This window comes from Rhineura floridana, chromosome 9 (genome assembly GCF_030035675.1).
Source record: "Rhineura floridana isolate rRhiFlo1 chromosome 9, rRhiFlo1.hap2, whole genome shotgun sequence".
Lineage (NCBI taxonomy): Eukaryota > Metazoa > Chordata > Lepidosauria > Squamata > Rhineuridae > Rhineura > Rhineura floridana.
The window spans coordinates 80,400,269-80,422,522 of NC_084488.1; the positions used below are offsets into that span (position 1 = coordinate 80,400,269).

At 40.6% G+C, this 22,254-nt stretch overlaps 1 protein-coding gene across 1 annotated transcript in view; it reads right to left on the reverse strand.

Annotated features, from left to right (window-relative positions):
* The window catches only part of FAT4 (FAT atypical cadherin 4), a 212,107-nt gene that overhangs the window by 79,221 nt on the left and 110,632 nt on the right, over positions 1-22,254 (reverse strand). The window contains exons 5-6 of the mRNA XM_061585097.1: positions 10,709-11,631; positions 9,420-9,594 (exon numbers count right to left, since the gene is read on the reverse strand). Of these exons, the coding sequence (XP_061441081.1) occupies positions 9,420-9,594; positions 10,709-11,631 (1,098 nt within the window). The remainder of the gene's footprint in view (positions 1-9,419; positions 9,595-10,708; positions 11,632-22,254) is intronic.

Consider the following 22,254-nt stretch of genomic DNA (forward strand, 5'->3'; position numbering starts at 1 on the left):
ATCCATTGTATGTCAGACATATGTAAGGAACATGAAAAAGTACTCCCACCCCCCACAGATATAAAAGCCATGAATATTCATATAGGTTGTATTCAAATAAGTCTTACTCAGAGCAGACCCACTGAAATTAATAAGCTTAAATTAGTCATGTCTATTAACTTCAAAAGGTTTACTCTGAGCAGGAGTAGCATTGAGTACCACCTATAATGTCTGCATTTTGATGCTCAAAAGACATAGAAAGTAGAAACAGTACCATGAAGGAGAGCAAAATATTCTACAGGAGTATATAAAGAACTGGATTTACACAGAATGCTTTAAAAGGCAATAAGTGGCTTGAAGACCACAGCATGGAATGCACAGGAGGGGAAAAAATTAGAGTAGCTTTCTTGAAATATGTAATTTGCCAAACCACTTAAGGAAACAGAGTTAACGATGAGGAAAGAAGCGTAACAAATCAAGATTGTGAAGCTGAATGGTTTGGATCTATTTTAAGCCTTAAAAAGAATATGCCACTGACGCAGGCCACTACAAATGGAACCCTACCCTATGCATAGAAGGAAGCATGAAAAAACCATCACCACCACTAGGCTTTGCAGCAACAAATAGCAAAGAGAAACAGCAAACAATGAGAGGTAGCAAAGATCCCACTTGAAAACAAACAAACAATCTGGCAAGTAGCTTCATTTAATGATGAAGAGGCTTTTAAGGTTATAAGTAGAACAAGTTGGCTGAAATTAATAGGCCATTCTGCTTCATATATGTGCACAGCAGGGAGGGGGAGGAAGGAGGAGAAACCATAGTTCATTCAGACAGTCAGCCAAGGTAGCTAGCAGGAATCCAGATGTGCTACTCTATAGTCAGGCAATTAATAAAAGAAAGCATGGAAGCCAACATTTTGCCAGAAAAATGTTCAAAGATGAAGAAGTTAGGATAAAAGCTGCCGATTTCTTAGATGGCATGTTGCCATTTTGCACATTTTTGAGTTTCAACATATGGTGCTCTCAGGTTTTGTCTTGTCTTTTAAAATTGTTTTCAAGAGAATTTTCCTTCATCAGTCGTACCTTTACATAAAAAGGTACAGGTACTCAAAAAACATAATTTATGTGTTACGAGATTCATTGAATCTCTCCTCCCTCTGCCACCTTCACATGGTTGCATGCCAGTTTTTTGGACAAGGTACAAGGAAGGCGTGTTGGGGTAGAACTCTATTACATATTGAGTAGTTCATTGGTTTGCCCGACAGTCTCATCTAACAACCACATGGAGGAGGGACACTCTAATTGAGAAATGGAAGGGATGCTGTGCTTAATTGCATACTTTGTGAACTAACAAAAAGGCTGACTTTCCATCCTCATGGATTTCAGAGCATATTTGTGCTGTGAATGATTGGACCTCAGATTAAGGGCCTACATGAACCACTATCTCAGCAGCCACGAGCCAAGGAAATACTATCATGTCGTATCCATTCTAGCCAGAAAAACACTAGACATGACTTTTATCAGCTAGTTTGGCATTATGTAGCAGGTTTCTTATTGGACAAATAGCCAGTGGGGAGGGGTGAGTTAGATAACAACCATGGCTTGGGAGTAGGGGATTGGGGCTCTGCTATGGTCCCAAACAAAATCAGTCCCACTTGCACCAGGTACACAAATATGGGGGGTATTCCATTCAGTTAAGCTGGAGCCAAAGGATTAAAAACCCTCACCCCGTGCCATGGTCATCGTTTAGTACAGCTCTACCCCCACCCTTTTCTGCCTATTTGTTGAACAAAAAGTACTTACATAAGAGCAAACTATGTGAGAAAATCCACATGAAGTTTTGCCCTCAGTTCAGCTTCTTCTTGTTGGACTCCAACTCCTATCAGTCCCAGCCAGCACAGCCAATGGCCAGGAATGATGGGAGCTGTAGTATGAAAATAGCTGGAAGGCCACAGGTTTCCCCTCCCTACCCAGCAACAAAACTCATTAAATGTTGTGTGGAAAAACTGGATCCTGCATGTTCTGTTGGTGACTCATAACCATTCCCAAACATAGCAAGGGATAAACTTTTTTGGTGCAGTGACCATAAGCAGACCATGCCATGAGAACAAATCATCAGATACACTAATATTGATCACTGGAAATAAAAGAAAATGGAGGTTGGTGAGAGAAGGAGGGGCAAGAGAAAAAGTACTTGACCTCCTTTATATTGCAGTCCTGTATATTTTGTGAGAAGGGAGGGACAAATCTGTCTGTTTCAAGACCTCTCAGTTTTCCAATCTCAACTTTATATCTCTACATTTCACATCACTTTCCCAATAAAAAAGGTCCTCATGAAAATTCATCAGCATTTTTGTGCAAATTTCTCCTAATATATGCATGTTTGTATGCAATTTTGCCTAATATCCAAATTTTTGCAAAACGATTTTCCATAATATAATGCATTTTTGGATGTTATTATACTAATACATGAATTTATATTTGCACTTTACCCCAGTATATGCATTTTTGTACACATTACTTGGCTGGAGAACTATACTGCAAAATTCAGAGAACTGCAAATTTCAAAGGATCGCTGTATTTCAGTTTATGCATTGTTTTGGAAAGTGCAAACTTGATAGGTTCACTTTTAAATGTGAACTGAATCAAATCCCCCCATCCCTAGCACTCAGTATATACCACCCAATCTCCAAAAGGAATAAACTATAGTTGTCACTGTACTTTTAACTCCTTGTGTTTTCCTGTTGACTGAATTGGGGGGGGAGTTGGATGTGATCCCTGAATGCAAGAAAGCATGCAATAATCCCCTGGGGCCATCACTGCAAAACAGACACAGCTGGAATGCTTAAGGGACACCCGTAGGCAGTGGCCTATATAGCTTTCAAGTGTGTGAGATAAGATGGACGTAGAAAAATGAACATGATAAATAGTATCTCAGTTAGGCCAAAAGGAACTCTGCAATCAGCCAGCAGTTGTGGATATGTCAACAGTTGATCTGCAAGGGCTCCTGCACAATTTTTATTTATTTAAAATATTTCTATCCCACCCTTCTACCCTATAATAGGGCACTCAGGGTGGCTCACAATAAAATCATGCCCAATAAAATCACAAGAACATTAAAACAGATAAAAATACATAAAATACAATTAAGAAATATAGGGGAGTGATATTAAAAGGGATTAAAGAGGTAAAAACTAAAAACTAAAAAAAAGGTGGGGGAAAATAAAATCAGTTACAGGCTCTTCCTACAGTCCCTCCCAAAGGCTCTCCAGAACAGGATGGTTTTCAGAAGTCTCCGGAAAACCATCACAGAGGGAACAGAGCAGGCTTCTTGGGGTAGGGTATTCCAGTGCTCGGGGGCAGTGGCTGAAAAGACTCTCTCCCATGTGCGTACCAGTTTGACATCTTTCATTCCAGGCACACATAGGAGACCAGAGGCAGATGATCTTAAATCACGGGCAGGTACATATGGGTGTAAGTGGTCCTTTAGGTACATTGGTCCAAGGCCATTTAGGGCTTTAAAGGTCAGAACCAGCACTTTGAACTGGGCCCAGAAACAAATTGGGAACCAGTGGAGTTGATAAAACACAGGGGTGATATGCTCCCTGCTCCACAATCCAGTTAACATTCTGGCTGCTGCATTTTGAACCAACTGCAATTTCCAAACCTTTTTCAAAGGCAGCCCCATGTAGAGTGCATTACAGTAATCAAGCCTCGATGCCATCAGTGCACATGTCACTGTGGTCAACTGCTTCCAGGAATGGGTGCAGTTGGTAGATCAGTTTGAACCAGCCAAAAGCACTCCTGGCTACCTCAGCCACCTGATATTCAAGTAGCAGGGCAGGATCCAGGAGTACTCCCAAACTGCAAACCTGCTCCTTCAAGGGGAGTGCAATCCTGTCCAGATCAGGTGCAGTCTTCCCCTTGACCAGCAACACTTCCGACTTGTCTTGATTAAGTTTCCATTTGTTAGCCCACATCCACAGCCTCGAGGCACTGGTTTAGGATGAGCATTCTCTCCCTGCAATAAGGTGGTAGGGGGAGATAGAGTTATGTGTCTTCAGCATATTGATGACAATGAAGTCCAAATATCCAGATGACCTCTCCCAGGAGTTTAATATAGATATTAAAGAGCATGGGAGACAGAATGGAACCCTGCGGGACCCCATAGGTCAACAGCCAACCCACATAGGAATAACAGCTACTTTCAGAAGCAGTTATATGAGGGGCAAGAGGACACACAGAACTCCCCTTGATTTGTGGGTTTGCAGAAGTTTGCTAACATTCAGTGCTGATGAAGTTCTACATGAGCTCTCCACACTTCACACAACAATATCCAACATCTTAGTATATCTACCATACTCAGTAGCCTGGTGTTTAGAAGTCCTCAGTTTTGCTTCTCCAAAAGCAAGATGTAGCCAGTCAACCTTTGGAGCTTCATATGTGTAGAGATACCATATCTATCAGCAGCAGCATGTGTCGTGGGGCAGAACAGTGGAGTCACCCTATACACAAATTTGGTGCAATGGTAAACAGCAAATAAGTTTCCTGGATGTATATATGTGTGTATGTGTGTGTATGCATGTATGTGTATAGGTGTACTCAGACAGATGCTATAGATATCAGAAGTGGCACATCTGGTGCGGCAGAACCACCCTCCAACATCGGCATCCCCACTGCTTACTGGTTCAGGAAGGGTGATGGAGAGGTGGGGCCACGTGGTTTATTTATTTCTTATTTACTTATTGGATTTCTAACATAGCCTTCACCAAAAGGTCCCAAGGTAGGTTACAACAAAATAATAATACAATATTAAAATCAGTTAAAGCAATTTACATCAGAAGACTAAGTGGGTGCTACAAAGAGATCCAGCACTTCCCCCAGTGTACCCGTGCATTCCAGACATCACTGCGGCCCCAGCCCAGCCCTGCCCAGGTAAGCAGCAGTGATGTCAGTGTTATGAGGGCAGCTCCATTCCACCACACATCAGTTCTGATATCTGTATCATCTGTCTGTCTAGAATCTACATCTGGGATCACCAATCCAGAGCCCGTGGGTAATAGATTAGTGGCCTTCTTGTATTTTTTAATTTTTAATAGTTGTAATTTGGGGGAGGATGATTTCTGTTTTGGAAATGGCAGGCACTTCCTTAACCCGTGGAGGGGCTTCTCTCTCTCTTCCTCTCTCTCTCTTCCTCTCTCCCCCTCTCCCTCTCCCTCTCCCCCTCTCCCTCTCCCTCCCTCTCCCTCCCTCTCCCTCTCCCTCTCCCTCCCTCTCCCTCCCCCTCCCCCTCTCTCTCTCCCTCCCCCTCCCCCTCTCTCTCTCCCTCTCTCTCTCCCTCTCTCTCTCCCTCTCTCTCTCTGTGTGTGTGCGTGTGCGTGTGTGACTGAGAAAGATGCACTTGGGCAGAGGGAGAGATGTACGTGTGCTCTGTGGGGGGGGGAGGGAGGCAGGGAAGAGGGTGTGTGTGTGTTCTATGAGAGAGACAGAGCAAGAATGGTGTGGCCACCTTGTGTATTTTTCCTGATACAGGGAAATGCTTCCTGTTGTTATTAGACAGCAATGGTATCATTGCGTTTGTATGTGTGTGGAAAATCCGTACTGAGTGATTTCCACAATCAGGACCAGCAGGACATAGGTGACTTCTCAGGGCAAGCATGAAGCTGTCCCAGAGAAGGAAGGGGCAGCAGCAGTGACTGTGCTCTAATTTTGTCATGCCCCATGGCAGCCATATTTTTATGTCATGCCCCCCCAATGGCAGCCATTTTGTGTTATGCTACAACCTCATGGCAGCCATTTTGTGACTAACACCTCACGTCACTTTCTCAAAAAGACAGACAAGATAATATAGATGAGGCATCACAAACCTTTTTGGACAAGGGAGCACTTTTTGAATTTTTGAGAAAGTGCTGTGAGGTGCCAGTCACAAAATGGCTGCCATGAGGTTGCAGCATAACACACACACATGCAGGAAACATATTTGCTTCCATGTCTGCCATTATACCGAGTTTGTTTATTTATTGAAAAGAGAACAATGAGCAGAGCAAAACAATATTAAAAACTAGATGAAGGAGTCAACATGAAACATTTATCTCCAGCTCACATGTGGACTATGCGTATACTACTATATCATGGATGCACCCAGAGAAAGGAAATAATGAGTCAACTAAAACTTTGCCCTTCCCTTCATATGGTGCTCTATTTAGAAACACACACACAACATGTCCATTCAAAAATCTGGTTTCTATATAACGAACGGCACTGTTGAAAATAACCAAACAGCATTTTATCCACAGGTAATAAAAGCCAAACCAAAGCCCATGAGGTAATATCTACTGCATGATTTATTTTCAGAGATTGTACAGATGAGTATAATTTTTGACAAGGAGCATTTTTCATGGTTTTGGCGTGCTTCACTTTGCTTGCTACAGAGAAATTCTGTCATGTTATCTTGGTTGAAAACTGTGTGAATGACACAAGCTTAAAAACAGGAGTGATGCTTAGCAGGCTGTACATAAATATTTTAAAGGGTTACTATGCACAACAAATGGGGATCCTCATTGTAGCTTATTTGAGACACAGTGGCTTACATATGGGTAGCTCCTCTGTCTTTCTTTCCCATTAATCTGGCAAACTATATAATTTGGCCAACATGCCCTCCCCAAACAATTTCAGAATGATACTGATTATAGTTATTTCAGTAAGATTCTGTTCATTTTAGTATTGTGAACTTTTGTGTGAACTGGAAACAATTTCAACAGAAACTACAATCACTGGGAAATGTCTATGGCCCCATCTGCATCATACATCTAAAGTAGTATTATACCATTTAAAATAATCATGGCTTCCCCTCAAGAATTCTAGGAAATGTAGTTTGTTAAGAGTGCTGAGGGTTGTTAGGAGACCCTTATTCCCTTCCCAGATCTACAATTCCCAGAGTTCCCTGGGAAGAAGGATTGTTAAAACACTCTGGAAACTATAGCTCAGTGAAAGATATTGGGGGTTCCTTAACAACTCTCAGCACCCTTAACAAATTACAGTTCCCAGAATCCTTTGAGGGAAGCAATGACTCTTAAAGTGGTATGATATTATTATACTACTTTAAATGTATGGTGCAGATACGGCCTACGAGTACTTTCCAGTATCAGCTCACATATGTTCACCCTACCCATCTGGATGTCTGCTCAAACCACAACATAGGTGGAGCTCCATATGAGCAGATTTTGATCATGGAGATAGGGCTCTTGCCTCTTTAATAATTGCACAGAAGAGGGAAATACAGCATGTCTAGCATGTCATGCATGCTGAAATCCCCTCTACCCAACTGTCTTCTTTTTCACCAGGCTACTCTAGTGCCAGTTCATCTCCACTGGGACTCAGGAGAAGGTTTAGACTAAACACAGATCCAACAGATAAACGTGTTTTAGTTCAAATTTGTTTCAAAAAGTGCAAATTAGACAGGTTCACATTAAAATCCAGACCAGACCAAATTTCTCTCACATCCATGGTACACTTGAGAAGCCACTCCGAATCCTAACTTTTTAGACAGAGCCTGTTTACACTGGATGCTGCTGCTGCTGCATATATGAAGCAGATCACGTTCTATGTTAGAAAGGGTTAAACTGGTTAAATTCACCTGACCATGGGAAAATAGTAAATAGAAAATCTCTAGGTGGTCACAAGATGGAATAGAGTAGTTAGGCATATAGCCAGATCTCTGTGTTTGCAATAGGGATGGAAGGATCTGTCAATTTCAATTCTCTCAATTTCTCATTTTTCCAATCTTAAATTCGGTTCTCCACATTTCTGCAGCAATTTGATTTTTTTTAAAAAAAGAAAAGAAAAGAAAATCCTCTTCAGCATTTCAGGGTGAATTTCTCCTAATAAACATATTTTTATGTAGTATTGACTAATGTACACATTTTTGCAAGCAATTTCTCATAATATTTATTTTAACGCCCACATTCCCCTAATATATGGGTTTTTTGGTAAACATTTGCTTAGCTGGAGAACTACATCACAAAATTTGGATAAGTGCAAATTTTGAAGGAAGGTTGTATTTCGGTTCTCATGTTGTTTCGGAAAGAGTGAATTTGATAAATTTGCCTGTATTTATTTATTTATATAACGCCCCATAGCCAAAGCTCTCTGGGCGGTTTACAGCAATTAAAGACATTAAAAACAAATATACAAATTTTAAAACACACAAAAAAATTTAAAAACACAATTTTAAAAAAATTATAAACAATTTAAAAAATTGTTTTAAAGGTGAACTGAATCAAATTTTCTTGTCCATCCTTAGTTTGCTATGACTCAGTGTCCCTAGTGCAATGGTAGAGCACATAGTTTGCATATGTAGAATATCCTAGGCTCAATCCCTGCCATCTCAAGGGAAAGCTGGGAAAGACTCCTTCCTAAAATCCTGGACAGCCACTGCTAGCCAGTGCAGACAGTACTGAACTGGGCTCCTTTGGGAGCAAGGGTGAGATACAAATTTAATAAATAATAGATGGGACAATCATCGGACTCCAGATAAGGCAGCTTCCTATGTTCCAACACTGTAACTACTATGTTCCAACATTGCTACTGCAACTCCTTCCCCTTCTCTCTTTGCACACAGTCCAGAAAACTAAAGTTACCATACCACTGCCTAGGGCTCCCCAATGCAAATGCTAGGAGGAAAAAATATATAATAGGGAGGACATAAGACATGTAACTGATAGTTGTTGCCAGTAAAACATATGACAATCTTCACATTGCTAACAAGGCTGCAACCTTCTACACTTTGGGTTGTGTTCAATTAAGCCCTAATCAGACCAATTGGAACTAATGAACCTAGGTTAGTCATGTGTATAAACTGCAATGGGTCTACTCTGAGTAGATTAGCATTGAATACCACCCTCTATTTCTATCTTATTTCAATTTGCATTATTTCTGTTCTTCAGCCAATAGATCCAGCCTTGGAAAAAACAAAGATAAATGACTAGTACCAACATTGGCAGAGAAACGAGTGAGGGGATGACAGAGATAACAAACCAATAGAACAAGCACAATGAAAGTTAAAGTTAAACCATTAAGTTCAGATCTGAAAGCATAGATCTTTTACAGGGCAATCTAATACACCCAAGTCCCATTGAGTTCACTGAGGCATTGTCCCAGGTAAGTGTATAGGATTGCAGTCTTAATGTTTCTAATTGGCTTCATTGGAATCATGATACTATTCACCTTCATCCTGAATAGAAAGGAACACTTACAATGCAATCCAATACATGTCTACTCAGAAGAAAGCTCCATTGGATTCAATGGGACTTACTCCCAGGTAAGTATGTACTGGATTGCAGCCTTAGTTTTCTATTTCATCACTTCTTTAAATAGAAGAATATATCTTCTTGATACTGAAATAAGGTTCTACAGCTTGGATAAATAATTCATTTGGCTTACCTGAATCTGCTGCTGTTATAAGCATGATATATTGCTCCTTTTTTTCTCGGTCCAAACTCTGCACAAGGTGGAGCTCCCCACTGGCTGAGAGTGTAAAGGCTCCATCTTCATTTCCGCCAATAAGAAGATAGGTCAATTTGCTATTTGGGCCTTGATCATCGTCCCTTGCTACAACCTATAAAAGTAATGAAACACAATATAATAGAAAATCTCTGCCTAATGTGCCTTATTTGACATACTATTATTTCTCATGAACATAAGGAAAAGTGGCCTTGGGCTTGACAGAGCAAACACATCTACTGAAATTAACACAACAGAAGGATCTGGTACACCTTTAACTAATCTCTTAAAAGATACCAATTACTTTTCTTCCCCCACTCAGCTGCTGCTGCCAACAAAAATCTGACTGTAGCCTCCCTGATTTAGGCAACAAAGGTTAGACATGCATCTGTATTAAAAAGATTTTATAACACTTCAGTAACGACAGCAATACCTTATTCCCAAACAAAAATGGAGAAAAAAGCAAAGAAAAGAAGAACAATTGAGAGGATTTGAAAAGAAGGGAAGTGGTAGTCTTTTTGTAATGAACTGTCAAGCGCTATAGCTATCACAGAGTTTTATGTGTATAAAAGCCCTTCAAGCCACTATACACTTAACTGTATAGAACATTTATGTTCAATATAATATAAAATTTGGGGTGGTTTCCAACATTAATCATACTCAGAGCAGATGACTTTGATTATGACTATGGATGCCTGCACACTAACCCATTTGTAGTGCAAAAATGTAGTTTTCCTCAATCCAGAATCATTCATGTGTGTCCTCAGCATGCTGCTTTCAATCTAGATTGACTCTAGATCCTACCATTCACAAGAGTAGGTGTGGTTACTTGATATGTGTTGGAAAACCCTCCCCTTGATTAGGTTATCCATGCCTTTTCCTCCCTGCACATGCCCCAGCTGAATTAAGAAGGGAGTGGTGGTTGTGATCTTGGTATACACCCACCCACAATGTCACTAAGCAGATATGAATACACACAAGCCCCATTGCTGGGTTTGCCTACTTTCATTTTCATCTGTTTTCAAATGGACACACTTTGGGGTAATGCAGAATTAATCTGCAATGAGCTTTCATTTTCAGAATGAAACTAGTTTCTCAAGAAGCACTTTTCACAGGCAAAAATATGCAGTAGATCTAGACTGTGTGTGGACTATGTAGAAAAAAGCAAGTATTCAGTCTACATTGTACTCAGTCTAAAATGTTGTGTGTACATTTTGAAATATACTAACCTGAAGAATGACCTTTGGTAAGGTTTCCAAATTTTCTGGTACATTTACAGAATAGGGAGACAACTCAAATGTAGGAATATAATCATTTACATCCATTAGAATAATGCTGACTGTAGTGGTATCAATCCTTGGGTTGCTTCCACGATCAGCTGACTGAACTGTTAATGCATAGGAAGGCTTTTTCTCTCTGTCCAAAGATTTAGCTACTGTTATTACTCCTGTGACAGAGTCAATCCGAAAATCATTATTAGTATTTCCACTGATGATGGCATAGCGAACTTGCCCATTGGAACCCTCATCGCCATCTGCAGCAAACACCTGAACCACATCTGTCCCTGTTAGAATATTTTCTGCAATCTCAACTTTGTATAATTCTTGAGCAAAGGCAGGATTATTATCATTGATGTCAAGGACTATCACAACAACATCAGTAGATGAAGAAAGAGACGGTTGCCCTTTGTCCACAGCAATTACAGTCAAGGTGTAATTAGAAACTGTTTCTCTGTCAAGTCCTCCAGTGAGCCTTACTTCTCCATCAATAGTACCAACACGAAATTTGTTTCCCAAAGCATTAAGTAGATTATATTCAATGTAGCTATTTGGACCACTGTCTGGGTCAGTTGCTTGGGCTTTGAATACAATGGTGTCAATAGCTGTGTTCTCTGGGATGTAGGTCAGCTTAGGAGAGATAAAACTTGGAGGGTTATCATTCACATCAAGCAGAATGATAGATACTTGTGCTGTGCTTGTATATCTGGAGGCTGGAACAGTAGCCATATCATGGACTTGAACAACAAGGCTGTAGAAAGATTGGCTTTCACGGTCCAATGGCTGCCTGATGCTTAGCTCTCCATTTTTGTCAATATTAAATTGGCCTTGGCTATCTCCAGAAGTAATGCTGTAGGACAATTGTGAGTTAGAACCTGAAAAATGAATAATTAAGGAGAGAGTTTTAACCACTGTTGTCCTAAGTAACATGAACCAATTTAGATATCCTGAACATTGCATAATCTTCCAATCGTTACCACTGCTTATATGGAACATGTGGAGGAGAAAATGGGATTATGCGTGGTGGCCCTAGCCCAACATCAGTAAGTTCAGTGCAACATCTGAAAGCAGAGTCTACAAGCATGCAGCTAGAAGGTTATTACTCCAGGGGCAGTTGTTACAGGTTTATTAACTAGGCCATTTGGAACAGACAAAACATTATTTTAAAAGACAAGAAGTAGTTGGTTTATCATCTTGGCAATCTCTCTGAGCAAGATTTTGTATCTGGTAACTCAGTATATCCAGGTTTTGCTTTGGAGTGGCTGGGGCTGTGATGAGATTACCAGTTTCTATTAACAAAAAGATAGCAGTTAAAATTGGGCTAAATATTAGCAAAAGTGGGCTTACCTGGAAAATATCTGAAAACAAATTTTAAGCCAGCTGCCTAGTTAACAAATACTGCTTAGATGTAGAAGAACCGTCCAACAAATAATAAAGAGTTTCTACAATGATAATTGGACTCACCTATTGAGGTTCTGTGATAGAATTCTCGGTCATAGGACTCATAGAGATTTTAACTGGATCTGCTATATAAATTAATTCAGAACATTTACCTAAATTATTAGTTTAAGCTCTTGTGTCTAATGACCAATTGCCAATTGACTCACAAGGAGAGATTTCTGAACTTGCATTTGTAGACAGGAGGGTTGAAGGTCTTGGAAAAGTTATTGCATAGAGGCAGAGTATCTGCTTTGTGTGCAGAAGGTTCCAGATTCAATCTCTGGTATCTCTAGGTGTCGCTGGGAACAGACTCCCATCTGAAACCTTGTAGGGCTGCTGCCAGTCAGTGCAGAAAATACTAAGCTAGATGGACTGATGATCTGACTCAGTACAAGGCAGCTTCCTAGGTTCCTATAGGGGTATTTTTTGCCTGTTTGACTGCTAACAATGATACCGTTTCCATAATGATTTGCTTTCCAGCTAAGGCCATATTAAAATTAAGCACATACAATTAAAAATCAATGAACAATAACTTAGCAAGTATAGCCAAGTGAAAGGGATTTCCAGCTTGCAGCAGAAGAAAACGTCTGAAAAGTTTTTTCAACCTGTCCTCCCCAAATATTTCACTTTTGACATAGATAGGAACAGGAAGCTGACTTACACTGATTCGGACCATTGATCCATCTAGCTCAGTACTGCCTGCACTGACTGGCAGTGGCTCTCCTGGGTTTCAGCTAGGGTTCTCTCCCATCCCTATCTGAAGATGCCAGGGACTGAACCCGGGATGTTCTGCATGCAAAGCAGATACTCCTTCACTGAGCTGAGGCCCTTTCACACTGGTCTATATAGCCCTACTAGCATATTTCAGGATACAGTATTCGGATCCTTTGATACCTGTATGTTAAAGCACAAAACAACAGGAACAAGAAACAGAAGAAAACCAGAGGGGATATGGAAAGATTATGGAGAAAGAATAACAAACTGATTGGGATATTATGTATTTAGATACAGATTGGGCCATCAAGTCAGCTTTCAACAAATTATAATTTTGACCCAATTCTGTTGATATTCTGGTAGGAAGGGGATGCCTTATGAACATATTATTCAATGTCCATATGCTGTTGAAATATGGCAAATATGACATCTACAAATAAGTAAATACCTATAAATAATGATATACATTTCTGATAATATGCATGACCTGGATGATTGTCTGGGTGCAATGGTGGAGTGGATGAGGGCCAGTAAGTTGAGCTTGAACCCTGGGAAGACAGAGGCACTGTGGTATGGAGCTTCTTGTATCTAGGAGATTGGCCTGTTGCCTGTTCTGGATAGAGGTGCACTCTCTCTGAAATAACAGGTTCAGAGTTTAGGAGTGCTTCTGGACCCTTCTTTGTCACTGACACTTAGATAGCCTCAGTAGTTAGGGCTGCCTTTTACCAGCTACGGCTGATAACCAACTACAGCTGTTCTTGGACAGGGATAGACCATGGCAATTCAAGGATTGGTAACCTCAACACTCAATTATTGCAATGTGGGGCTATCCTTGAGCCTGGTCCAAAACACTGGTCCAAAACACTGGTCCAAAACACTGTGCAAAAGTGCAAAACACTGTGGCTAGACTGTTGATGGGGACAGACAATTGCCAGCCAATATCTCCAGTGCTCAAAAGCTTGCACTGGCTGCCAATATGCTACTGAGCCAGGATGAAAGTTCTTGTATTAATTTACAAGGCACTTGACAACTCAGGTCCAGGATACTTCAGGGACTGCCTGATCCCTTATATCACTGCTCAGTCACTAAGGTCTTCAGGGGAGTCACTGTTGGAGTTCTCAAATGCCCATCTTTTATCCACCAGGACCCGTGCTTTCAGTATTGAGGGCCCAATTTTTTGGAATTCCCTTCCAGTTGAAGTGGTATATAAATATATAAAACCATAGAGTCATTGTAGCCCAGGGTTGGGGAGACCTTTTGGCTTGGTGGGCCAGGTCTTTATCTCTCCCCCCCCCCGCTTGCCAACTTTGCGACAAAGTTGGCCAGTAGGGGTAGGGGGAGACAGTGACCAAGCAGGATTGAACTTCCTGCCCCTTGGCTGATGGGTGGTTGACAGATTCAATTCAAACAGCAGGGATTGACTGTGTCCATCAAACCCACCCATCAGGTGACATCACCCACCCACATCAGCTGATTGACAGGTGGGCATGGTTTCACTGAAATCCCTGGCGGGCTAAGATTGGTGTGCATCTCAGAGGTCTGGTCCCAGACCCCTGGTGAGCCAATACTGAGTTACATGAACCAGTTGTCTAACTCAGTTTAAGGCAAGCTTCCTGTGTTTCTTAGATGTCTACATATCTCATTTATGCCCCAAAATATCATACATTCTGACTTCAGTGGGATTTAAGCAGCCTAAGTCAGCACAACATTGCACCAAAAGCTGGTAAGCAACTCAAAGCATGCTATACATCAGGAAAATATATGGTGACAGTTTAAATACCCAGAACTCATTCTGTTTGTATTATTCATTATAAAGTCAAACCAACCTCTATTACTTTCTCATGTCTCTCCATTAATGGCAGAGGCCTTACAGCACTAAATAAATAATGTGGAAATTTTATCTGACTAATTGGTCATAAAGGTTGAGGTTTGCATTTAATGGATTTTATTTTCCATCTTGCCCTTCCTAAACATTCTCTTTTTTCACTTTTTGTAAAACCTGATATTAGGTATTGATACCGTCAACTGCTTTATTCTTTGTGCTAACACTTCTCAGTAGCAATCTGAGGTTCTTGGGGAATAAATTAAGCCCTATAATATGTAATGCATCAATCTCAGCTATTTATTGTTCTAAAGCTAGAAAGATGCTATATCATTTTAGTGTATATAAAAATGATGTATTAAATAATATTCTGCATACCTTTTATGCCAGACATAAATACATGCTTGGTCCAATATTTACCTTACACTTCAGCACGGCTCTTTACAGATAAAAAATGCTATGATATGCCACAGAAGTGTATGTAAGCCAGAAATTGAACATGAAAAAATACCATATTTATCAAGTGGTAATTTATTAGCTGGCAGCAATTTTTCCATTGATTTAAACAGGAAAAAAAATAAACTCCATGGAAGACCATTTCAGAATCTATACTGAATTGGACTTGTGGCAGTGAAGTCTGACACTGATTAGCCAGGCTGATGTGATAGCTTGAAATGTTCAGTTCCTCAGGGAACTTAAAACAGTTTGCAGTCCAACTTCTGTGAGGGAAAAGGAAGTTGTCAATTTGTCTGGGATTAGATTTTTGTACAGGGGATGGCAGAACATTGAGAGGGGAGCCAATGGCCGAGAAAAAAGAACCTAAACAAAAGGGTAGATGGAAAATGTGGCTCGAAGAAAGAACAGAGGACACAGGAAACTGAGGCAATATATATTTTAAACAGAAAAGGTATTCTGGAGAAATTAAAGAACAAGATGAAAATGGACATTATGTAGGGATGCTTAACTAACAATGTTTTGCAAATTTGTATGTGAAATTGCCTGATGTGCACACCAGAGACAAATTTGTGGATCTGGTCTAAGCTATCCACCACGTATTATATTTCCCTCTCTCTTGTAACACTAGAATCAAGAGTCATCCAATTATTATTATTATTATTATTATTATTATTATTATTACATTTGTATACCGCCCCATAGCTAAAGTTCTCTGAGCAGTTTACAACAATTGGAATCCAACGAAGCTGAACATTGGAAGATTCAGGACAGATGAAATTATTTTTTTCACACAGCACAAAATTTGAGATAGAAGGTGTTTAGGATTGGGTTCTACAAGGTTTGTTTATTGTTTTATGCTGTTATTTGTATTATTTTAAATTGTTTTTTAGTATTTTAAGTGCCTCTTTCATGGTTGTAAGGTTGCGTATAGTTTAATTGTATCTTAATTGTATATTTGTGTATGTTTTTAACTACATGTAGTTTTATTTGTAAGCTGCCCTGAGTTCCAGTTTGGAAAAAGGGTGGGGTAAAAATAAAGTTTCGTTCATTCATTCAACTGTGGAATTTGCTGCCATGAGGCATGAAAATGGTCACCAACTTAGATGGCTTTACAAGGGGAACAGACAAATTCATGGAAGAATAGTGGGCTACTAGACGTGATTATATCACCTTCAGGATCTGAGGCAGTATGCCTCTTAAAGCTATTGCTACCAAGTCAAGTTCAAGGTTCTCGTTTTGGTGTACAAAGCCCTATACAGCTTAGGACTAGGATACCTGAAAGACCATCTTACCCCTTATATACCCAGTCGATCACTGCACTCTGCAGGTGAGGGCCTCCTGCAGATACCATCTTATCAGGAGGCTCATTCTGCACAATAAGAAACGGACCTTTAATGTGGCAGCACCTACCCTGTGGAATTCCCTCCCCTTGAATATTGGGCAGGCATCATCTCTGCTATCTTTTTGGCGCCTTTTGAAGCCTTTCCTCTTTCAACAAGCCTTTTAAGTTGAGACCCATCCCAGTCTGCATCTGTGATAGAATTGCTTGTTAATATGTTTTTTTAAATAATGTTTTAACCCTTTTTAAAGATCTTTTTAACCCTTTTAAAAAATGTTTTAAATGTTTTGTTTTAATGTATTTTAAAGTCTGTTTTTATGATGTTTTAAAGTGTTTTTAGTGCTTCTGTTTGCCACCCAGGGCTCCTGCTGGGAGGAAGGGCGGGATATATATCAAATAATAAATAAATAAATAAATATTTTTGGAGAACATTAGTGGTAGAATGCCATTGAAGTCATGCTCTGCTTTGGGCTTTTGTAAGAACAAAATGATGGACGAGATGGGTCTTTGTCTGATCTAGTAGGGCTCTTTTTTATGCTCTCCAAAAATTGTGATGCAGTTTTTGGCAGTTTAAATTCATCAAAATATGCATTTCCCTTCTACCACTCCTGCCCAAAGCCCCCCTGTGCTCACTCAAAATGTTTCTAAAGGGTCCCCAAACCCAATGGTGAAGATTTTGTTATTACACAGGGAGCTGCATGTAAGAGGAGAGGAAGGGGAAGTCCTGTTCTGCTAGCAGAAGTCCACTCACACAACACTGAATGTCACCCTTAAGTAGTATTTTGAAGGGTGGATGCACATTTAAATATATATGTTGAGAGAATTTACACATTTAAATTTGTATAATTGCAAATTTAAATATGTAATTAAAGAGTTTTTTTAAATAAATAAATATGTAATAAAAGAGTTTTCTTTTTAAAAAAATCCCAGATTAAGGCACAAATGGAATGAAAGAGAATTATGGGTGAAAACATATGCAAGTGACTGAAACGAGACAGTTTCACCCCTAGCTGTGTGTTATGGTTACAGGGAAAGGGGAGCACTAGTGTGGCAGATCAAGACAGAGGAAATCTAAAGTATGCATTGGGCTGGAGAGTCACAAATGAGACAAATCAGATGTGCATGCTAGTCAAACTGCATTCAAAAATGTGTTTATTAGGAGAAATTCATGCTAAAATTCTAATATATTTTCAGATTTTTTTAAAAAAATGCTATTTGCTATTTCCTGCAGAAATGTGAAGAACTGTATTTAAGATTGAAAACCTAATAAACCATACATAAAAATATTGGGAAAATGATAAACTAAAAGAACTGAATCTGACATATCTGTCCATCCCTAGTTGAAAGTAATGGAGGGAGGGAGATGAACTGGAGGTAGTGGTATAACATTTAGACCCACAACTTTGGAGTGATGTAGCTCAGTGTCAGAGCACAAGCTTTGACCCAGGTTCTGTCCTCAGAATTCCCAGTTAAACTACCTTAACCAGCAGGATTGGAGATGAATTCTGCTTGAAGAGCTCCTGCCAATCAGAACATACACTGCTGAGATAGATAGACCAGTGGTCTGACTCAGTATAAGGCAGTTTCATATATTTACATCAGATTAAATCTAAAACTAAACTGAATTTTAAAATCCAAGACAATATGCAGCGTTCTTTCAATTATTGCAAAATTACATTTCTAAATTGACTGATATGACTTTCCTGATAAGCATTTTTTTTCATATTTGGGCATCACCTCCTGGTCATAGGCATACAATGTGTGTGTGCATTGTTAGGTTTCAATTCTGCTTTGCAGTTAAACTTTAAAGTGGAAAACAACAATAAGAAATATTATTTGTTCAAGATTTGAAAGCTATAATTTGTTCTATTTCATGTTCATTTTGTTTATATACTGCCACTGTATTTTTTAAAAATCCTAAAATCATGTTTTCAGAGAGTGCCTTAAACAGGAAAGTGACAATGGATATTTAGCATCTGAACTCTCCTTCCATCTTCATCATTGTTTATACTGTAGTAAAACAGGAAATTTGCCAGAATTCTGGTAATCTGTTGTTTCTATATTCAGTTTTGGAACATGTAGACAATGTCTTAAGGATATTAAGTTTCAAAGCACAGTTGGTTTTTTCCTCCTCTCAGGAATTTGTTGAGTCGTGCAAAAGGCAATTCAATGCTTTTGACCAATGTGCAGAAAAACATAGTGCCAATTATATTTACCAAATGAGCTGCACTTACATTCCACTGAAATCAATGGAATGAAATTAAGTCAAGGATTTCAATACTAGATCTTTAATATAATATATTTTATATAATATGATATATCATCTTGTCAATATTAAAGACTGAAATTAGAGGGAACTGATAATCCTTGTCCTATCTGGAGAAAGAATGCAATATTGTTATATGATCTGTAGCAAGAGTGGCTGTATACGATAGCCAGCATGGATTTTTCGCATTCTGCAATGTTAAACTGAAAATACACCCATGCTATTCTGATGCTTCTCATAAGCTCATTTCAAAACAAAACCTTACAAAATGTACAGTCCTGAACTCAGAAACACTTCCTTAACAAGCCTCTCAATGTTCATGGCAATACACAAAACAGTCAGAGAGCACTGAGAGTTCAAAATGTAAAAAGACAGAGAGAGAAAAGACCCCTTTTGGACTTTTTTCAGTCAGAGCTCATAATTGGTTGAAATTAATTAAAAATCAGCCATGTTCACAGAGTACATGTAATCCTATTACTGACCTTGCCCCATACTCTGACCTTCATCCTCTGTAGTTTAAAAGTTTAAAAAATGCCTGGCTGATTTTTAATTCATTTAAGGAATTTAGCATTGGACTCAATGGTAAGGCCAGGCAGTGAGAACCAACTGTAAGTGTTCTAACAGCCATACTCACTGCTGTTGGGCTTGGCTAATCAGGGGGCCACACACACCAGACCTTTATTTCACTTTAGACACTCATTTATTTATTTATTTATTGCACTTGTATACCACCCCATAGCCGAAGCTCTCTGGGCGGTTTACAGCAATCAAAAACATTAAAACAAATATACAATTTAAAACATATATTTTAAAAACAATTTAAAACACAATTTAAAAATTTAAAACAATATAAAAACAATTTAAAACACATGCTAAAATGCCTGGGAGAAGAGGAAAGTTTTGACCTGGCGCCGAAAAGATAACAGTGTTGGTGCCAGGCGCACCTCGTCATAAAGATCATTCCATAATTTGGGGGCCACCACTAAGAAGGCCCTCTCCCTTGTTGCCACCCTCTGAGCTTCCCTTGGAGTAGTCACCCGGAGGAGGGCCTTTGATCTTGAACATAGTGTACGGGTGGGTTCGTATCGGGAGAGGCGTTCCATCAGGTATTGTGGTCCGAAGCCATGTAAGGCTTTATAGGTCAAAACCAGTACCTTGAATTGAGCTTGGAAACATACAGGCAGCCAATGCAAGCGGGCCAGAATCGGTTTTATATGTTTGGACCGTCTGGTCCCTGTTACCAATCTGGCCACTGCATTTTGCACAAGCTGCAGTTTCCGAACCGTCTTCAAAGGCAGCCCCACATAGAGTGCATTGAAGTAATCTAATTTGGAGGTTACCAGAGCATGGACAACTGAAGCCAGCTTATCCCTGTCCAGATAGGGACGTAGTTGGGCCACCAACTGAAGTTGGTAGAAGGCACTCCGTACCACCGAGGCTACCTGAGCCTCAAGTGACAGAGATGGTTCTAGGAGAACCCCCAAGCTATGAACCTGCTCCTTCAGGGGGAGTGCAACCCCATCCAGAACAGGTTGGACATCCACCATCCGGTCAGAAGAACCACCCACAAGCAGTATCTCAGTCTTGTCTGGATTGAGCCTCAGTTTATTAGCCCTCATCCAGTCCATTGTCACAGCCAGGCAACGGTTCAGCACATTGACAGCCTCACCTGAAGAAGATGAAAAGGAGAAATAGAGCTGCGTGTCATCAGCATACTGATGGCAATGCACTCCATAGCTCCAGATGACCGCACCCAACGGTTTCATGTAGATGCTGAACAGCATGGGGGACAGAATGACCCCTGTGGAACCCCATACTGGAGAGTCCAGGGTGCCCAGTAATGTTCCCCAAGCACCACCTTCTGGAGGCGACCTGCCAAGTAGGAGCGGAACCACCGCAATGCAGTACCTCCCACTCCCAACTCAGCCAGTCTTCCCAGAAGGATACCATGGTCGATGGTATCGAAAGCCGCTGAGAGATCAAGGAGAATCAACAGAGTCACACTCCCCCTGTCTCTCTCCCAACAAAGGTCATCATACAGGGCTTTCCCCAAAGAATCCTGGGAAGTGTATTTTGTGAAGGGTGCTGAGAGGAGACTGAAAGAGCTCCAGTGGCCAGACTGGTTTAACAGTCCACTGATTGAAGCTCTTTGAGGGGAACAGGGCATCTCCTAGCAGCTCTCAGCACCCTTCACTAACTACACTTCCCAGGATTCTTTGGGAGAAGCCATTACTGTCCAAAGTTAAATAAAGGTCTGGTGTGGATGTGGCCAGGGACAGCTTTGGTTTAAATTTGGGTGGGAGGCTACATGTGCTTGCTGTAGAATAAAAAGTGGGGGAATCCATGACAAAGAATTATACTGTTCACAATGTTTTCCTTTTGGAAAGGAAAGGGGCTTCCCCTGTGCCCAGTGCCCATCCACCCAATCTCCTCCCCTCCATCTCCCATTCTTGCCCTCCTCCTCCCCTCCCTGCCCCTCCCCCAGTCAGTTTCATTTTTCCTAAGCATGCTTGCACAAGAGTAAATCCCATTGAACTCAGAAAGCATGCAAATGGTGAAGCCTGCCCTCCCCTCCTCCTCCCTCCTATCCCCTCCCTCTTGCCCCTTCCCTCCCCTTCCTTCACACCTACCTTCCCCTCCCCATCCTCTTCCAGTCCCCTCCTTCCCCCTCCTCCTTCTTTCCCTCCCCTCTGCCCTTAGCCTCCCTCTCAATCAGTTTTACCTATCCTAAGCATGATTGCATGGGAGTAAATCCCATTGAACTCAATAAGCATGCAAATGATCACACCTGTCTTTCCCCACCTTCCCTTCTCCTCTCCCTTCCTCCTCCCTTCTTCCTCCCCTCCCTGCTTCCTTTTTTCTCCTACCCTACCCACTCTAGGCCTCCCTCCCCATGGTCAGTTTTACTAATACTAATCATGATTACATGGAAATAAATCCCACTGAACTCAATAAACTTGCAAATGGTCAAACCTGCCCTCCTCCTCCCCCTCCTGCCTTCTCCCCTCCCCCTCCTCTCCTCCCCATCCCCTGTGATCAGTTTCACCTATCCTATGCATGATTGTCGGGGAGTAAATCCCACTGAACTCAATAAGCATGCAAATGGTTAATTCATTCTCAGCAAACTTGCACAGGATTCCATTTCCTACCTCCCAGATTAAAAAGCAGAGAAATTCACCAATAGGCAAAAAAACCCCTTGCAGTTTAAGAATGTACCTATAGCCCACATGTATTTCTATCAAACTTTAAAAAGCAAGAAAATTGGACAGCTATAGTGATTGCACCAGGGGAGCAGGAGACCTGACCTCCTCTCTGAGATATTGCACTGCCCTACAAATTTGTCAGAATGCAAACACAATTTGGTTTGGTCTTTACAGTCCAATCTACTTCCTGTGTAGCTTGGAAGAATTTGGTAATATGTGCCTCTGAGCATGTGGTGAGTGGTGGCAACACCTGCAATC